The sequence below is a fragment of the Centruroides sculpturatus genome, unplaced genomic scaffold (assembly GCF_000671375.1).
Source record: "Centruroides sculpturatus isolate CEXI.00-Female unplaced genomic scaffold, Cexi_2.0 scaffold1612, whole genome shotgun sequence".
Taxonomy (NCBI): domain Eukaryota; kingdom Metazoa; phylum Arthropoda; class Arachnida; order Scorpiones; family Buthidae; genus Centruroides; species Centruroides sculpturatus.
In genome coordinates this window covers 140,267-159,730 of record NW_019385846.1, presented here as the reverse complement: position 1 = coordinate 159,730, position 19,464 = coordinate 140,267, and the positions used below count along the sequence as shown (strand labels likewise).

At 31.4% G+C, this 19,464-nt stretch overlaps 1 protein-coding gene across 2 annotated transcripts; it reads left to right on the top strand.

The window, feature by feature from the left end:
- The first annotated feature begins 8,414 nt into the window (after positions 1–8,414).
- On the top strand, positions 8,415–15,470 carry LOC111642471 (ribonuclease P protein subunit p30-like). Of its 2 annotated transcripts, XM_023388825.1 has the most exons (3): positions 8,415–8,472; positions 14,297–14,300; positions 14,587–15,470. In XM_023388825.1, exon 3 carries the CDS (start codon positions 14,662–14,664, stop codon positions 15,463–15,465), a length of 804 nt encoding a protein of 267 aa, XP_023244593.1. In that variant the 5' UTR covers positions 8,415–8,472; positions 14,297–14,300; positions 14,587–14,661; the 3' UTR covers positions 15,466–15,470. The 2 variants fall into 2 exon arrangements, with proteins under 2 accessions (XP_023244593.1, XP_023244592.1); XM_023388824.1 differs by lacking the exon at positions 8,415–8,472 and having other exon boundaries at positions 13,913–14,419.
- The last annotated feature ends 3,994 nt before the right edge of the window (positions 15,471–19,464 follow it).

Here is a 19,464-nt window from a genome sequence, read left to right as displayed (position 1 = left end):
GTCTGAAACATAACGTCGGCGAGTCACTTGAGACGACTAAAAACATGTTGAAACATTACATAAAAGTTGAAAATTTCCGATGGAATGAGAAGAAAGAGTTGAGCCGGTCCAATCCTGAGCAGGGTCAGTACCTCGCATTCGGGTTAGCCTCAGATTAATATATTGATAAGTTTATTTATACGTAAATTTAATATTTATTTTTAAAGAAAATAATTATAAAACAGTAAACACCAAATATGTTTGTACAAATGTTTTTGTCTTGATAAGAAATGAAAAGCTTAAAATCTATTTTCGTTAATTGTGCTTAAAGAGTAGGATCCGGGTGTGATACGTCCCGCTATGTTGACCCCCCGCCGGTAAAACCGAACCACCCCAGCGGAAAACAAAATTGCTTTGTCTCTGGCCTACACGACATTAGTGTACGTAGAGTTTACATATTTTCGGGAGATCCTCCAAAATATCCCCAACAGTTGCTAAATTCCTTTTTCTGTACTTTCCCAACTGAATGTTTAAATTTTGTATTAGTTTATTGGTTTAGTTTCCGTTCTTTGAGATTTGGCCCAAAAAAGCGGCTACCCAAATCACCGGTGGCCCAATTAAACAGAATCGACTGTATTTTAGTACAAAAATAAAATCAAAAAGTTAACACCTTGAAAACAATGACAAAGTCCGCATTTTTCCATAAGTTCTCGTTATTAGAGCGAGGCAATTGAAGAGATAGATAACGTGGTGTCATCTAGTGGGGATGAGAGACGTAAATCTGGTTCCTTTCTTAGAACTCGGATAACTTTTCCTAAGTTCAACCAAAATTCACCAAACTCTCGAAAAATATCAAGCAACTGTATGGCTTTATATTCCAAAAAACAGCACCAAAAATGTCAAAACACTTTTTGTTATTAAAAGTCAAACAGGCAAAAGTCGACACTTTTAACTATTCTCACTTCCTCAGCCGTTTATTTACAAATATAATCCAAACACCAAACACTTGCTGAGCTTATTATTATTTTACTACTCAAACGTTTTCAGCCTACTTCTAATAGGCCATCCTCAAGAAATTACTGTTCTACAATCGAATACAAAACTTTCGAATAAATTTTAAATTTAAACTTTTAACATATTTTTAAACATCTTTACAACAAACAGTAAACTATTAAATATTTAACTAAAAATTTACTAACATACTATATAATAAATATAAAATTAATATAACAAAAATATACATTAAAGCAGCAAAATATAATCGCCATAAGTTTACGGGTTTTTAATTCCCATTTCCTTTTCTATCGTGTATTTCCATGCCGTTGGGAGAGCATTAGCATCTTTGGCGTTTAAGCAACTGTTATTTACTTTACTCTTATATATCTCCATTTTTTCTATGCCAAACGCAATAGTCGTAGAATGGACCGGTTTAACTATTTTTGTATCATCCCACTTTACACTTGCTCCTTCCGTTTGTGCCATGATTGCCAAGATGGTGTTGTTGTTCCCTTTACCAACGTCATACATGTGCTCCTTTAAACGAACCGCTAGGTTTCTCGTGGTGACACCCACATAATCCTTTGCCACTCCTAATTGTTGATTTTCAAAAGGAATTTTATAAACACCAGCCTTTTCTTTCATTCCTATCTTGTCCTTATCATTCCTTAGTAATTTGTAGATGTTTGGCGCTCGCTTATAAACAGTTCTTTGTTCTTATATTTACATAATTCTTCCATTATTCCCTCTACATTCCTGTTGTATGTAAACTTATTAAACCTATTTTTTAGCTTATCTCGTTTGTTTGTCTCTTGTTTGTAATACCCCTTGATCAGTCCGTTAATTGTAGATGTTTTGTATCCTAAACTTTTCGCAATCGTCTTGATTCTGTTAATCTCGCTAATTCTGTCTTGTACGTTGGTGCAATATAAGAATGCTGATTCTATATTGTACAAATGGTGTACAAACAAAGGAAAGGAGTGCCAATAGGTAGTCCCGTGTCGGGTCTCTTATACGAATTAGTAGTACGTCAACTAGAAAAGGAGGTCCTAGAAAACTACATGGAGGACATTATAATAATGTCCTCCATGTAGTTTTCATAGTGTTTGGCATAGAAAAAATGGAGATATATAAGAGTAAAGTAAATAACAATTGCTTAAATGCCAAGGATGCTAATGCTCTCCCAACGGCATGGAAATACATGATAAAAAAGGAAATGGGAATTAAAAACCCGTAAACTTATGGCGATTACATTTTGCTGCTTTAATGTATATTTTTGTTATGTTAATTTTATATTTATTATATAGTATGTTAGAAAATTTTAGTTAAATATTTAATAGTTTACTGTTTGTTGTAAAGATGTTTAAAAATATGTTAAAAGTTTAAATTTAAAATTTATACGAAAGTTTTGTATTCGATTGTAGAACAGTAATTTCTTGAGGATGGCCTATTAGAAGTAGGCTGAAAACGTTTGAGTAGTAAAATGATAATAAGCTTAGCAAGTGTTTGGTGTTTGGATTATATTTGTCGACACTTTCGTTTTTTTAAATATAAATTTTCTCAGAATTAATTATATTATCCAAAATGTAATTTACGCACAGTGCTCTACTGAGCAATCTGAAACCAAAATCTAGCGTAAATTTTTTTCAAAAACCCGGACAAAAAGTGAAAACCTTACCCCAGTCGATGGCACCACGATACATCCAGGTGTTTATATTTTAAAAAATGATCAAAAGAGATGAAATATAGGTGATTAACTTTCCTTTAGGCAACTTCTGAAATTTGTTAGCTAGATTTATGTACGGAACTTGCATATTGTAGAATATATTAACGAAAAGGTGTATATTTTTTAATATTTTGAGTAACGTTATGAAAATGACCTGTTTATTTTAAGTTTTCCCTGATATAATGGATTTTCTATGAAAAAAATCATCCTCAAAAGTGACAAGAAATAAAATTACTTCATAAAACTATGTTAAATATTTAACTAAAAATTCATTGAACCTACGTAAGTACTGTATACGTGTTTATAACTACGTTTTTCAAATTTTCATTGCAAGAGGGCGCAATCTGATTTAGGCAGGATAAGTATTCCTTTGTGCCTTGTTTTTAGGCGGGAACATCTCACCCCACGTTCTGAAGGGATTACAAAGATACTCCTGTGTCACGTGACAATTTCAGTTCAGTTTTATTCCTCGAACATCGAAATGAATTCATATCACACCATAAATTGAAATCACACAAAATGAAATAATAAATCGTACTCAATAATTATAATTGATAAATGTATTCTCGTTTATGCTTCTCAATAAAGGTACACGACTTCTGATTTACGAAGTGATGGTGATTTACGAAGGGTTAATTAAACACTTGAGAAAGTAAGTACACAAAAGTTTTATTAAAAGACCGTAATGAGGTAAGACATCACAATTAAGAAACTGGCGCTATCTCACAAATGCCGTATGATAACTTTATATTTTGTCTATTTCCGTGGAATTTCATTCTGAAAGTATATTGTTTATGAACTTAATCAAATTTCAGGAAAATAACCAAAATATGAAATTGTCTACATTTTATTGAGAAGCATAAACGAAAATACATTTATCAACTACTGTACTGTATTATCAATATTACTGGTATTATTGAGTTCGATTTATTATTATATTTTGTGTGAATTCAATTTATGTGATATGAATTTATTTCGATGTTTGAGGTATAAAACTAAACGTGACACTGAGTGTCTTTGTAACTCCTTAAGAATGTGGGGTGAGATGTTTCCGCCTAAAAACAAGGAAACAAAGGAATTGGTAGATTCTTTTGTGGGGTGGATCAGTACTGACCACTGATCAGTGACCAGAGTGTCAGGTGCCAGTGTGTTGCTCACAGTGGGTTTGTGTTACAATTTCTTACGAGGAAGTTGTGTAAATTTATTGAGAGGCATAAACGAAAATACTTTACAACATTTATCAATTATTATGTTTTGAGGGAAAAAAAGGATACACATATTACTTTCAAATTATTACTTTGTAAAAAATTCATAAGTTCCATTAAAAGGTTAGGTTACTTAGCGTTAGGTTATGGTTAATTGTAAGTTCTACACTATGTGAAAAAAACGATAAGATTGCTATTGTATATTGCTATTCAAGGACGGCACGCTACTGATATCTACACGCCTTCCAGCGGAACGACTTTATGTTTTGTAAAGGCAACGCGCTAGAATATTCTAACTCGTTGTGTAAAAGTGTGCAGAGGAAAAAAAAAGTTTTATTAACCCTTAATGCAGTGGCGTAGCGTGGGTGTCAGCCGCCCGGGGCAAAGGAAAATTTCGCCGTCCCGTTATTTAGGTATCTCAATATAAAAGACTAAAATTCAGTTTCGTCACAGAATAAGTAATGAAAAATTCCGAGCTAGTGTTGCCACCTTTTTAAAATAGCTCTATTGGATATTGGAGGTGTATATGAATACGAATGAATGGTACAAGCAACAAAAAAAAAAAAAAAAAAGTCGACAGGTGGCGCACGATATCCCCGGGTAAAATTAATAGTTCACCCGGACAGTGAGTCGATTCCTGAACTGTCTGGATGGTAACTCTATTCCATAATCATTTCAATCGGTCTGAATCGTAGGTGCGACGAAAATATGAAGTAAAATAGTTCAAATTTTTACAAGATATTATCATTATTTATCGTGAAATTTTGTCTCCTCCTAAAAAGTGTGGCCCAGGCTGGCCGCCACTGCCTTAACAGCCGCTGCAAACTACAGGATCGGAAGCTAGCGTACGCTCGCTCGCGCTCCTAAGCCCCGCCTTTTTTCCCATGATGCTATGAGCCATTTTTGCTAGGTAAGCTAAGCGAGCACGAAACAGCCGCAAACTACATAAAGTTTGCTCACGTAACGTAGTCCACATGACGTGGATTCCACAGATGTAGATTGGCTATAGAACAAGATTTTATTATAACCTATACTTGTAATCAGTCAGTTTTCGTTCCGAACTTTGAAACAGCATAGAAAAAACATGTTTACTAGTTAAGCCTAACTAGGCTTAACTAGCCGAAAACTATTTATACTGTATATTACTGTTTAGAGCCGCCGCAAACTAGCGCTTTGCCAGAGCAAAACGCTAGCAAACATGCGATAGCACAACCGATGACGTCGAAGGCTCCGCCCCTTTCTTCTTGCCCGCGCTGTTTTTCCTTCGCTAGCGCAGCGATACGAGAGTACGCTCGCTGTTCACAGAATTCAACAACTAGAGCATTTACGCTAGCAAGAGAGAGTGGGGAAGACAGATGACTACATAAACATGTCACATGTCGAAAAAGAAATAATAGAATTTTATCGATGTACGTAAATTACATGATTAATACATTCAGTATTGAAAAGAAAATAGTATAACCGTTGTATGTAAATAGTAATATACAGTATAAATAGTTTTCGGCTAGTTAAGCCTAGTTAGGCNTACTCAATTTTTTTTTTAACTTTTGAAAGTAAATAAATTTTATTTAAACGTTTCTAAACAAGACAAAATATTCTGAAGCGATACGTTAAATGCACTTCTAAGCATTTTTAATTTTATTTTCCCGACTGTTATATATACAGTGGTGCCTAGTATAACCTACGCCTGGAATAACAGACCCTGCGAACAGCGTACTTTCAGTTTGTCCGTTACGTGACTCGAGCAACGGACTGACTGCGAACAACGGACTTTATGCGAACAAGTGCAAATTATGTTTCCACTCTTTTGCCGTTGCCAATGACAATCTGCTATTTTTATAATATATTAATATTATTAGAATATATTATTAGTGTATCTGAAGTACAGAGCTTCTGTTGGGATTCGGCTTGCTCCCTTGTTTATTACGTACTGTACATCACCTCAGTGCAGGGTATTTACATTTATTCAAGTATTGTGCAAATCATGACTTCTAAAATAACAGAAAGGTGATTTCAATTGAAACAAGGCAAGAAATCATCAGGGGTGAAAGTTGACAAAAACTTCCTTGTCAAATGGGGAGAGGTTCGAGAGTTTACCAACACTCATTATCCAAACACAGCTGAGGCCACCAGGATCAATGATCTCTACAATGACACCCATGCCCGTTATTTCCGACAGATGTTGAAGAAGAGAGAGAAATAGATCACCTTGGACATGTTTTTCAAGAAGCCAGCTGCCAAAAAACAAAGGATGGAACAAGAGGAGTTGACTCTGCAAGCTCCGGTAGCCTCTCCTGAATCTGACTCCGATTAAAAAACAGTAAAAAGAGACCTGCTGCAATGTGTAAAAAGTCTGTATCTGTATGAATGTAAGAAGAAAGTGTTCACACCTCCTCTTCACAACATGACTACCCGGCATAATTGGTGACTGCTCAATTACCATTTTTTTTATGGTACAGTACGGTTATTTTATGAAGCGGAACGAATTATATGTTTTAACATGTATTTCTATGGGAAAATGCGTTTCGTATAACGGACTTTTCATTTAACGGACGTGCATATGGAACGGATTAAGTACGTTATACGAGGCACCACTGTACTGTACTGTACATTATAAAAGCATTGGAATCATGTGAAATCTGACTTTCAGAGTGTTTTGTAAATCTCCACGTTTTGAGACCGCAAATCTAGAGCCAAACAAAACAATGTAGATCTAAATGAAAAAAATAGATTTTAAAGTAACAATCCTGACCTACACATGGTATAAACTTCAATGTTTTGACTTAAAGTAAGATGGCGGTCGATAGTACCTGTCGTTGCCACCAAGAACGCTGTAATCTTGGTCACAGCCACTCTATGTAGTATATTCTAACTCGTTAGCTTACCATATCCACGCTTTGGCAAGGACTAGCAATTCTCTCCTAATTATGCTTTTCCAGAAATCAACATTGCCAATATGTAGGTAATTTTCGGGTTTTTTCAACCACACTGGGTTATTAAATAAGGTTATCCATTAAATAAGGTTACCCATCAGGTTACCCTGATGGGTAACCTTATTTAATGTGTGGTTTCATAAATTTTAACATTAAGTTTTAATATCTCGATACTTTGACATTGTACTAAGGTTAAATCCATTTCTTGAAATCTTCAGCATTCGCACTCCCAAGATGAGTAACTGGTTCAATTAATGTTTTGTTTAATACGTTGTTTAATAGTGTAATTATAAAAGTTGCAAGTATAATATATGCAAGTAAATTGCAAGTATAATATATGCCTATTATATATATGTAATAATAGTTTTGTGAGTCCAAAACGCATTTAATTAAAACATTCTTTTATGAACTCAAATACAGCGTAAACTTTATAATCCATAAAACAACAAGTTTTAATTAGGTGTGTTTATTAGACTTATTAAAAATGATGGATCTATACTTCTTCGATAACTTAAACGACACAGTTGAGACTGAAAGACTGAGAAGTCATAAGAGAAACAAACAATTTAAGGAATATGATTCAAAAATGATATACTGTATTTTGTCTATTCCTTAAATTGTTTTAATTTCTTTTACGGCTACTCAGTGTGCCAATTTCAACACTACCATTTCGTTTATCCACGAAGTTCAATTTTTGAAAAATTAATAAAAGCACCTAATAAAAAATTGCTTCTTTATGAATTATAAGGATTACAATGTATTGTGTAAATTGTAAATCTTTGTAATTACAATATTAAATGAGGCATTAGATGAACCGGTTGTTACACCAACATACTTTTTAAGAGTGCGAATGACTGAAGAATGTGAAGATTATAAGAAATAGATGTAACTTTTGTAAACTGTCAAAGTAATGAGATATTAAAAGCTAATGCTAAATTTCCGAAATTACCCATCAAATAATCTATCGCAGTTGAAAATTTTCGAAAATCAGTAACTTTGAGCTAAATAAAGACAAAAGTCCTTGAACAAAACCACGGAGAAAATAATACGAAACACGTTGCCAGGAGATGAGGGAGAAGATGTGGTCAGTTCTTCTAAGTCGGAAATTTTTACCAAAACGATGTTGAAAAATAAATGCAGGGGAATACACATTTCCTACAAAAGTAACTCTTGGTGGTTCGACGGGCGGATGGCCGAGCAATTAAGGTGGCAGTCTACCGCTCTGAAAAACCCAGGATCGAATTCGGGCGGATCGAAAAATCCCAGGAATTTTTCGGGTGTGTTCCATCCGGATATGTCGGGTCTCGTCCCTCACTTCACGTAGACCAGTCTGAACCCATAATGATTTAAGGCCCCTTAGTGTCTACGAAGCAGAAATACCGGTAGTTATAAAATTAGTGGTTTTCCTTGTTGCTAGCAAACATAATTTCACGAGTTAAAAGAAGTTAGAAAAATTGATAATATACATATTTGAGATGTTTTCCTTTTAATTTTAATTTTTTCTTGTTTTCCTGTCATCTTTGAAAAATTCCTCCAAAACGGAAATGTTTCATTTCTCTGGCAACATTATTTAAATCTTATTCATCCACTAGAGGGTGTTACGTCGTTACGTTTTTGGCAAGCGTGGAGTTTTTNTAACTATTTGTATATAATTATATATTTTTAATTAATTTAATAGTACATTTCATTTGAAATTTTTTTGCAATTCATAGAAAATAACATAACTGAGCTAATAATATGAAATAACTATTATGTAAGTGTATGTATTCATAACTCATATAATTGTTTTATATTGGAATTGGAATTTATGTCTCTTTAATCCGAATAAATGCAACACGGTAGACTTCCTCTCAGCTATCAGGTTAGGTAATCCTTTATTGCAATTCACAAATGCATTTCGAGCTTAAACAAAATCTAAGCCCCTCTTCAGTATAAATGCTACCTATATTAAAGGAACAAAATATTAGTTAATTCACCAATTTTTATGCATGAAGATCATTGTTACAGACAAAATAACTTTTTACATACCTCAGAAGGCAGAGCAGCACTTTTTTAAATTATACAGGTACACTTAGCTATGTTTTTTTTTAAATAACTAAAAAACATGAGTGTGTATCTGGTGACCAAGTACAAAGATACAATAAAATTTGATGTAAGATATAAGTAAACTCTTCAAACTAACTTAAAAGTTAGTTTGATATAAGTAAATAAACTTGGAGAGTTTATTTACTTATATCTTGTAAAACTGTTATTTTAATTGCAGCTGTTTTGATAGTGTTTTAAAGAATGTGCCTTAGTTTTTTATAAAAAAAAAAAAACCTTTAAAAAGTAGTGAAAACATTAAGTATGCATAGTTTTTTTTCTAAAATTGTTAAATCATTTATCTATAACCAGTAAAACTGCCACTTTAATTGCAGTTTCTGATAGCGGTTTAAAAGATGTGCCATGGTTTAAAATATAACAATACCATGCAAGGTATTTTAAGTACAAAAATATCAAGTTGTTACTATTGTGATATTTTTATGGAAAAATGTATATCTACGGATTTTAACATAAAATTTTATTGTATCTTTGTACTTGGTCACCAGATACACACTCATGTTTTTTAGTTTTTTAAAAAAAAACATAGCTAAGTGTATCTGTATAATTTAAAAAAGTGCTGCTCTGCCTTCTGAGGTATGTAAAAAGTTATTTTGTCTGTAATGATGATCTTCATGCATAAAAATTGGTGAATTAACTAATTTTTTGTTCCTTTAATATACGTAGCATTTATACTGAAGAGGGCTTAGATTTTGTTTAAGCTCGAAACGCATTTGTGAATTGCAATAAAGGATTGCCTAACCTGATAGCTGAGAGGAAATCTACCGTGTTGAATTTATTCGGATTAAAGAGATTTACATTCCAATCGTATATAATAGCTACCATATCTGACATTTGTGTTTTATATTGTTGGTTCATATCATTCTTTTTATATTACAAAATATGTAATGATGATGATGCTGAAATTAAGTCAAATTTACTTCATTGAACATTTTAAACAAAACAAGAAAGATGTTGAACTATATATTGATTTTCTTAGCATTAAAATTCATTGCCAATTAAGTGAAGAAATATTCTTAATTTATTTTATTTTGTATTAGAAGTCATCAGTTTCAAAAATGTGTACACACCCACACCCACACACACACAGGAAATCCTCTTTAATTCAAACTTGGAGAGTTTGAAATACCATTAATTCATAACTGTACTTTTGTTCTTGCTGGGGATATAGAGATTTATATGTTAAAGAATTTGGTTAGTTCAAAATTTGAAGTGAAAATTCTGTTTGAACTGTTATATGCATATGTTAACTCATTTGTTTAGATCCAAATGTCTCCAAATTATAAGAGAACAGTAGACCAAGAACAACTCCAATCTGGTCAATATGGCTTTGCTTTTAACACCTTACTCTGGTGGGTGCTCTTTGGTTAACTGGATGCCAGTCATTTTCAGTAAATTTTAGTGAAATTGTTACTTTATTTTGTATTTTATACATATTGAAATAAATATTTATAAAATAATAATAATACAAAAAACTTTCTACAAAATTAAAGAATTACAAACTGAAACATTCTGCAAATATTTGCTGTATCAAACTGGTGACATAAACTTGGGCATGTCATTTAATATTGCTGTAAACATTTCATTTTTGGAATATTGTCTGCACTACACAAATTCTATTAGATGTGAATCTAAATGGTTATGTGAAGTTCAGAATGAACTTCATTTCACTATCCCCACAACCTTTCTATATTTTGAGTATGACAGCCTTTATTAGGCTCTGCAAAGTTATACTTATGGTTTACTTGGAAATGGTTTACTTGGAACTAAACTTTCCAACAGTCAGAATATATTATGCTTCCTTCTGTAATGTTATTTCAAATTTCTTTTGTCAATGTTTTGGCAGAACAATCATGTACGGCTACTAAAAAAACACTCTGGTATTCCTGTACATTCCGCTAAAAACCCACTGTTGCAGAAGAATGCGCCCCATATTATATTTGCTATGTGTATATAGACTTTCATCTATCTCTACTATTTTGTTTTCACTGCCTATTTTTACATTAAATCGACAGATTAAAGAGTTTGCATATATCTCCCGCATATAGTAGTTCCAATCTACAGTTGTGCTGGGATTGATTTCTAACTGCATTTGGCAGAAATCTCCAGAGGTTAGTTCCAAACACCATAGGTAAATGAACCATTCAGCATTCAAAAAAGAAATATGTGATCCTTCAAACCAATTATTACTTTTAACACCCTTCTTTTCTTGACAGGACCGGGTAAGGCATCTCAATTTTGGAGCTTCGGAAGAGCAAAAATACAATGCCATTTTATGTTTTTTTGCACAGTATCTTTCACAATGCAAAATTCTTTTTTCTAGAAAAAAACAAATAGCACCATTCTTTATCATTTGATAATTCCCAAAGTGTAAAATCCATTATCAGTTGAAAACAAAAAATACATCTAAAAGAATTACTAAGCCCAATGAACAAAATTATACAGTTTCATAATCTGAGTTACTTCATGCTTAACCATAACCATAATTTACATAATCACATTACATTAATGATGTAAATATGAGTCGCAGAACTATGCAAAGTAAGATGATGATAAATTACAAGTGCTGATTTTAATTTTAATTTTTTTTAATTTTCTACTTCAAAATAAAAAAACATTAATTAACATGTTATGCATAAAATAAACAAAAAGATGTGAAAAGTTTCATTTCTACAATCACACTAATGTCAAAATATGCTAATAGTTTTTGATATCAAACACATATTAACAGTCATTGTTTAAATACATAATTGACTTTTATATTTTTTATACAATCTTAGAGAAAAGGGAAAGTTTTCAATCTAATTAACTGTATATACAATTTAATGTAAATTAAAGAAAAAATTAAAATATAAACACAAATCAGATTTCATTGATTGACTGGCATCCTGTTAACTGAAGAGTACCCAGTATGTTATAACAAAATACTGTATAAATATAAAAATCATTTCCCTGAAATTTCCACCAAAAATACTGGATTTCCCAAGAAAATTCCCTGTGGAAACTTTAATTTCCTATTAAATTTAGTGGAAATCCAACAACTTGGTATCATTTATTACAGGCAATTGCACTGCAGTCAGATGTTTTTATCAGTAGTCCAACTTGTGTTTAGCTCATGACTATACTTGTCAAACTTGTTTGTGCTATTGAATCTATTTTATGTCCAATAATTTGACACTGCATATATGTCCCATATGTAGGATTACTGAAACTGTACTGTAATAATAATTAGATAATCACCTATGCATATCTCCAAACAAAAGATTTTTATAATATATTTAGTATTACTGTACACTACTGAATTTCCAGCACCTCTTTTTGTTCAGACAAAATTACAAGAGAACTCAAAGTTTTCGCAGCCACCAAACTAGTTTACTGGATAGTGACAGATGGCATTTTATATAGAGTGCATTTATATACAATACACTGTATTTATTAGTGATGATACTAGGAGCTATGGAAAGACTATTCTTGGTTTCATAGATGATATCAACAGCTCTCACTAGCAGTAATCTTTTGCTTTCCAGTTCAGCAATATGATTTGGAATATCTCCAAAATAACTTTGGACATATGCCAAGTTTGCTTTAACTTTTGCATTTCCAATTGCTTCAGCTTTATCAGAATCATATATTTGAATCATTTCAAAATGAAGTAAACAAAATCTAAACAAATTTAAAAAATAAAAATAAACTATCAATATCTGTAAAATAGGTATTGATTTTTGACTGGTAAGAATGTATAAAACAAAGGACACAGTAATTTGTAATTTAATAATTGTGAGAATGATTGTTCCATTTAATAATAGTTATTGTCTCCATACTAATGGCTCTGTAAATAACAAAGATAAAAAATTTTTGTTAAAGAAGTATCTAAATATTTAAGTATATTAAACAACCCAAAGCCTGATAGTAAATAGATACATAGCCAAACGATTGCCTTTAAATACTCAGGCTATAAATCTGTTATTTTTAATAATTAATACTAAGTAATTTGCTACTGAGGTAAATATTAGGCATCATCTCTTATCTAAATTAATAATTATAATTTAAATAAATTATTAAATAATTTAGAATCATCTGAAAGAAAAGAACTGATCCGGGGCAGAGCTTGAACCTACAACAAAATTATTTAATAAATTATTTAAATTATAATTATTAATTTAGATAAGAGATGGTGCCTAATGTCTAATACTAAGTAATTTGCTACCTCTAGTAGCAAATTACTTGGTATTAATTATAAAAAATAACAGATTTATAGCCTGATTATTTAAAACTGATCATTTGGCTATGTACCTAAATATTTTATGACTTCTTTAACAGTAAACTCTTATTTTTTTAATGTCTACAATTTTAATAAAGAATTGGTATTTTATTTAACCATCTAGATTAAGGGTCACAAACTGGCAGCCTGTGGGCCGGATACAGCCTGTTAAGGCTTCATATCTAGCCTATGACCTTGATGATTTCTTTTCTAAAAATCAATGTTTCTAACATCTTGCTGGGATTAAAACAGAAAAAATTCAAATGTCTAAACTGTACAAAGTTGTAAAGGCCTGACAACAAAAGGCTTTTTTTAAAATTACAGTATGTTTTAGTTTACCGAATATTATTGAATAAAGCCTGTGTCAGATATATATCTATTTGACTGGCCCTTTGCTGTATTTGAGTTTGCGACCCCTGATCTAGACGGTTTTATCATTTAATTCTGTCATTTCAAAATTTTCTTTTACATAAAGAAGAAAGATAGACTATAGATATATATTTAATTTATTTTCCTTTTATCTATATAATTTGTAATCTAATTACAGCTAATAAATTAGAATGGTCATTGTTAATAAGTGAAATTCTAAACATACATTTTTGATTTAATGAATTTGGATAAAATATGTATTTTTTAAAGTATATATATTTTTTGCCTTTTTCCTCACTTTGCTATGTCATTTTTTCACCTTTGACAATGCCATTTTCATATAAATATTTTACTAGCAGAAAATTATAACATTGACACAAATTTTCATTGTGCATTATGGATTGAATTGAAATTTGATTAATAAACTAAGTGTTTTCATTAAATTTATTGTTTAATGAGAACACTTGGCATAATTTGATGTTAATATCAAATTATTTTAAATTCAAAGTTATGGAACAAAATAAAACAACTACTGTATTTTTAAAAACGATGAGTAGGAGCTTCCAAGTCATAACTCATGATTGTTCTTGCAGCAAGATGTGCACAGGTTGCTTTATTACATGATGCTTTGCTCAACTGAGCCCATGTGACCTGTGCCATAAAGTGAAGATTTGTTTCTCTGGATAGCCAAAAGACTAATATTTTTTATATGCATTGCATCTGGAGAAAAAGTATTTAGGGGCAACTTAGTTTTAGGAGAAATTTCAGGTCTGTTTAGAGGATTTTCACAAGATGTTGGCAATGGTGCATGTTTTCTAAAGGATGTAATTGAAACAGATAATTCTTCCAGGTAATCATATTGTCTGTTTTCCAATAAAACTTGCATTCAAATCGCCTATGAGCGATTAGGTGAAGAGTTATAGTATCTATATGATTTTTTCAATTTTGTGTATTGTAACAATAAGATGTATAATCTATTTATATTTAATTAATATTTATTACATATTTATTTTTTAGGTGCTGAGTTAAAAATTTACGGGCCAAATAATAGCATTTTTTTAAAAAAAATATATACAATTTTCAACTGATATAATGGACTTAAATATTATTGTATCCCAAAATTCAAATAATATTGATGAAGATCTCTTACAAAGAAATATAAAGACAGCAGTGACATGGGGTTATTCTACTGTTGCTTTGAATACTATTGTTGATTTTAAAATTATTAAGAAACCAACAGAAATTCCTAAACCAATTCAGTTTGTTGAAGTTAAAAAGGATAATGAATCAGTTAGAGTTTTAACACGTTTAACTGCCATTGTGTCAACAGAAATTCATTGTCATTATTTAATGCATTCCAATGTGGTTAAGTTATATGATATTTTATCAGTTCAGCCTGAAAATGAAAAAATGTTCAAATATATTCTTAACAATATGAATATTGATATAATATCTTTAAACTTAGAAATGTTGCCATTTTTAATCAAAAAGAACCATATTAAGCAAGCTGCAAACAAAGGAATGCATTTTGAAATTGAATATTCACAATTATTAAGAAATCGATTATGCAGAGTATGGACAATTGCAAAAGGAAGAAATTTAGTTTCTAATGGTTGTAAAAAGAATCTAATTGTTAGCAGTGGTGCAAAAAATGCTATGGATATTAGACAGCCTGAAGAAGTTAGTCGTCTCTGTTTGCTTTTTGGTTTGACTATACAACAAGGAAGAGATACTGTGTTTACAAACAGTCAAAAAGTTATTGAGCATGCTTACATACGAAGAAAACCTGGAAGTGAAGTTATTTCTATAGAAGATGTAGGAGAAATTTCTGAATCTGAAAGATGGTTGTTAGGAGCTTGTAGTTTCCCAAAACGTTTCAAAATAAACACTCTCTGAAACAATTTGTTGTTTTTAATTTATATGTTACAGTAATAATTTATTTAAATCATATTTTATATACTTTTTAGCATTTTACTAACAACAATGAAATTATAATTATTAAAATTGAGATTTATCCAAATTTCTGCCCTCCATTTTATTTAAAAAATCAAAACAATACAGAACATGGTAAAGAAGCTGAAATTTACATGTACATTAATTTACATATACATTATATTCAAAAATCCAGTTTCTTTGATTTCTGGCATGGATTTCAGAGCACATTTTCAAATTTATTGCGTTGGCACACCACTGTTTTCTGGAGATGTTGCTTATGTTTAGATGGCACTATACTCTAGAATCAGCTATTGGGTCTTGCTCGCACATGCTAACAGGTATTTCTGCATATTCTCATTTTATCATTTATTTACTGCTATATAGCTCCATTATGGATTCAGCAAAGAAAAGAGGTGGTATAAAATGTAAACATTGTGCATTGTCGATCACAGAGAAAGTGTAAATGCTAAAAAATCTTTATAGCAGTGTGTCTGTGTAAACCATTTATGAAATCTAAGACATTGGCTCTTCAACAGTGTATGATATTAAAAAACAAAGAAAAACTTCTAAAGTTCTTTTCTGACAGTGGATCAAAAAAAAAAAAAAACAAATATTTGTAAGTCAATGACAGAGGATAAAAGTTTGGACTGGACAAAGTTCTCATAACCTGGTTTAATCTTCGTATAAGTGAAGGTGTGGAAATTTCTTGTGATTTATTAAAGGAACAGCCAAAGTGTTTCATGAAGAGCTGCAATTGCAACACAAGTGTTAATATTCAGAAGGTTGGCTGTATTCAAGTCTCAACATGGCTTACAGTTTCATGTGGTGTGTGGTGAAAAACATTCAGCAGACAGATGCAGCTAGTGCATATTGAATGAATTTGCAAAGTTAGTAATAAACATTTAAGTCCTGAACAAGTGTACAATGCTGATAAGACTGCCTTGTTTTGGAGATGTATGCCAAAGAAAACTCTGACAACCGAGGATGCAAAATCATCATTGAGGTTTAAAGCTTTCAAGGATCATGTCATGGTAATGTGCTACTATAATGCTGCGGGTATTCATAAGTGTAAGTTTCATATTACAGTAGAGCGTCGTTTATCCGAAAGCTGGTTATCCGAAACGTCTGTTATCCGAAAGCATTCCAGTCAGCAAATTTAAATTTTCGCTAGTGCTGTGGCACTGCAATCTTTGGCTATTTCTCGGGCTACTCAAATATTTTATGTTTTTGATACTAAATAAACATCTGAAGTATAATTTTTTATTGTTTTTATATTTTTCAATATATTTATTTTGTTTGTACAAAATAAAAAAATAATTTTTAATGATACAATAGTCTTCGTTAGGCTTAACATCGACGAAAATTCAACGCGAAGCGACACGCAACGGAGAAAAATTTCAACACGGGGTAAATTAATATATTTTTCTGTACATGATTCGTTATCTGAAAAATAAGTTATCCGAACCACCCCAGTCCCCAATTGATTTGGATAAACGACGCTCTACTGTATCAGGAAAAGAGTTCATCCAAGGGCCTTCAAGGTAATGACAGTTTCCTGTCCATTACTGTGTCAGCAAGAAAGGGTTGGTTACCACTGATATTACATTGTTTTCAAAAATGTTTTGTTCCTGAAGCTAGGGCCCACTGTAACTCAGTTGGACTAGATTCTAGATACTTCTTTTAGACAATTGTTTGGCACATCCAAAAGCCAATCTTCTAGTGAAAGATAATGTTTTTGTTGTTTACCTCCCACCCAATTGCACATCACTAATTCAACCACAGGACAATGTTATACATTCTATGAAGTGTAAGTGTTGATCCCTGTTAATGAGGTGCCTAGTCAGTTCAGTTAATTCAGGCATCCCAATACATAAGTTCATAAAAATATTCAACATTAAAGATGCAGTGTACTATGTTGTCAATGCGTGGAAGTCTGAAAACATCAACACCTGAAAAATGGGTGGTATAAATTATGGCCAAGTGTAATGTTTACTTTTCATTGTAACGAAGACACTGAAAATAATTTTGCAGGGATTAGTGTTCTGAAAGAAAAGCAGCTTAAACAGGAACTTCTTGCTTATGTTAAAGATATAACTAATCCTGATGCCAAGGAACTTTCATCAAGGATAAATGAAGATGTTTTAACAGGATTGATTGATTTAACAGATGATGATGATAATGTGCCTACATTTCATATTTACACTGATTCTGAAATTATGAAATTCACTATTCTTGTGCACCAATGATATATAACCATAAAAAATCTGGCAACATCCAAATTTGAGAAGTGCCAGATTTTTTATTGTTATATATCGTTGGTGCACAAGAATAGTGACACAACTCAAAAATTTCCAATTTCGAGTTTATTGTAGAAATGTATAGCAAACTCACCATATTTTTATGTGGAAAATCGAACACTAATATTTATTTCCAAAAAAGATTTGAAAATTTTAAAAATCCAAGATCATGACAAAGCCTTGCAGGAAACAAGAAACTTTTAAATGGCTGTTCTGAAAGATCTATTTTTTTGAGTTGTGTCACTATTCTTGTGCACCAATGATATGCTGTATATATTTAACAGAAAATGACTATCTGTACAGTCCTTTAAAGAAAGAAAATGAACACTAAATGAAAAGCAAATGAAATTTTAATGTTCATCAACTAAATAAAACAGTTCTACAGAATTTAAATCATTACTCTATCCTCAAAAAGAAATTAAATAGCAGAAGGACTGTCAGGATGATCATCTTCATGATTGACCACATCCTCAGAAATAGGAACAACTTCAACTTGTAGAGGAAATGTTGGTGGTGATTATCAAGTGTGGACACCAGTGCTGCTTCATCCTGCTTTCTGGCTATTTTCTTGAACATATTGTGCAGTGTCTGTTGCTTCATATACTTGGGTCTTTCTTTAATAAGTTTATCTTTTAGCAAGTAAAAATTCATGATTTCTTGTTCACTTCCAAAACATCATTGCTCAAGTGTTTGTTTACTATGCATTCCTAGGACATTTGATCAATTATTATGAAACTTGGCAATTACATTAACATACTTCTAACTTAGATAATGTCATATATACTACCCCAAAATATTGATTTGATTTCTATAAATCAATTTCTGCTTGCATCCAATTTACTGGCTTTGCATGTAACACCATCTGGCAAAAACTTTTTAAAAATAACAAATTAAATATAATTCATTCAAAAAAGGATATAATTTAAAAAAATATATATTCACTTGGTTACTGTGACGGGTAACATATAGCACTTGCATGCATTGAGTCAAAAGTGTTACACTGTGAAAAAGTACTGTATTTGGTTTGCACATCTGGTATTTTTGTCTTATAACCCAGCAACCCCTGGTGTAACAAGCTAGAACTGTATTTTAATGTAAATTAAACAAAAAAAACTTTTTCATATGTTATTGAACATTTTATATTCTTCATATGGTGGTGTGTTCCCTGCAAAAAATTGCTAGAACAAAAATAAAACCTTTACATATCCCATGTCCCTATGAGAATAGCCATTATTCTATAGGTTCAGGTTTATGATTGCAATTTAAAATCTACATATAACACATACTGATACATAACCCACACTGTTTCAAATTGTACTGAAAAACAACATGCAGATTATATGCACAAAGTGTGTAAATGGCAGTAGAGTTGAGAAAGGTGCTCGGGACAAAAATAAGTTTATATTTGACTTCTTGAAAACATTTATTAATAGAAAGAAAAAATAAAGGATACATTGTTTTTAAAATATTAAATATAGATAGAAAATTTTTCAAGTTTATAAGTAATCCGATGTATTAAATGGAAAATTGACTGTAGGAACTCTATTTAATGTTATTTTACAGATTTTTCACTAAACTTCATCTATTTTTATAAATTCAATATTTTTAGTGGTTATTCATTTATCTATATACAGAAAACCCTCATTCATGTGACCACCTTTGG

Excerpts from the sequence above, each read along its gene's own strand:
- LOC111642471 (XM_023388825.1), top strand. The coding sequence starts at position 14,662 with ATGGACTTAAATATTATTGTATCCCAAAATTCAAATAATATTGATGAA.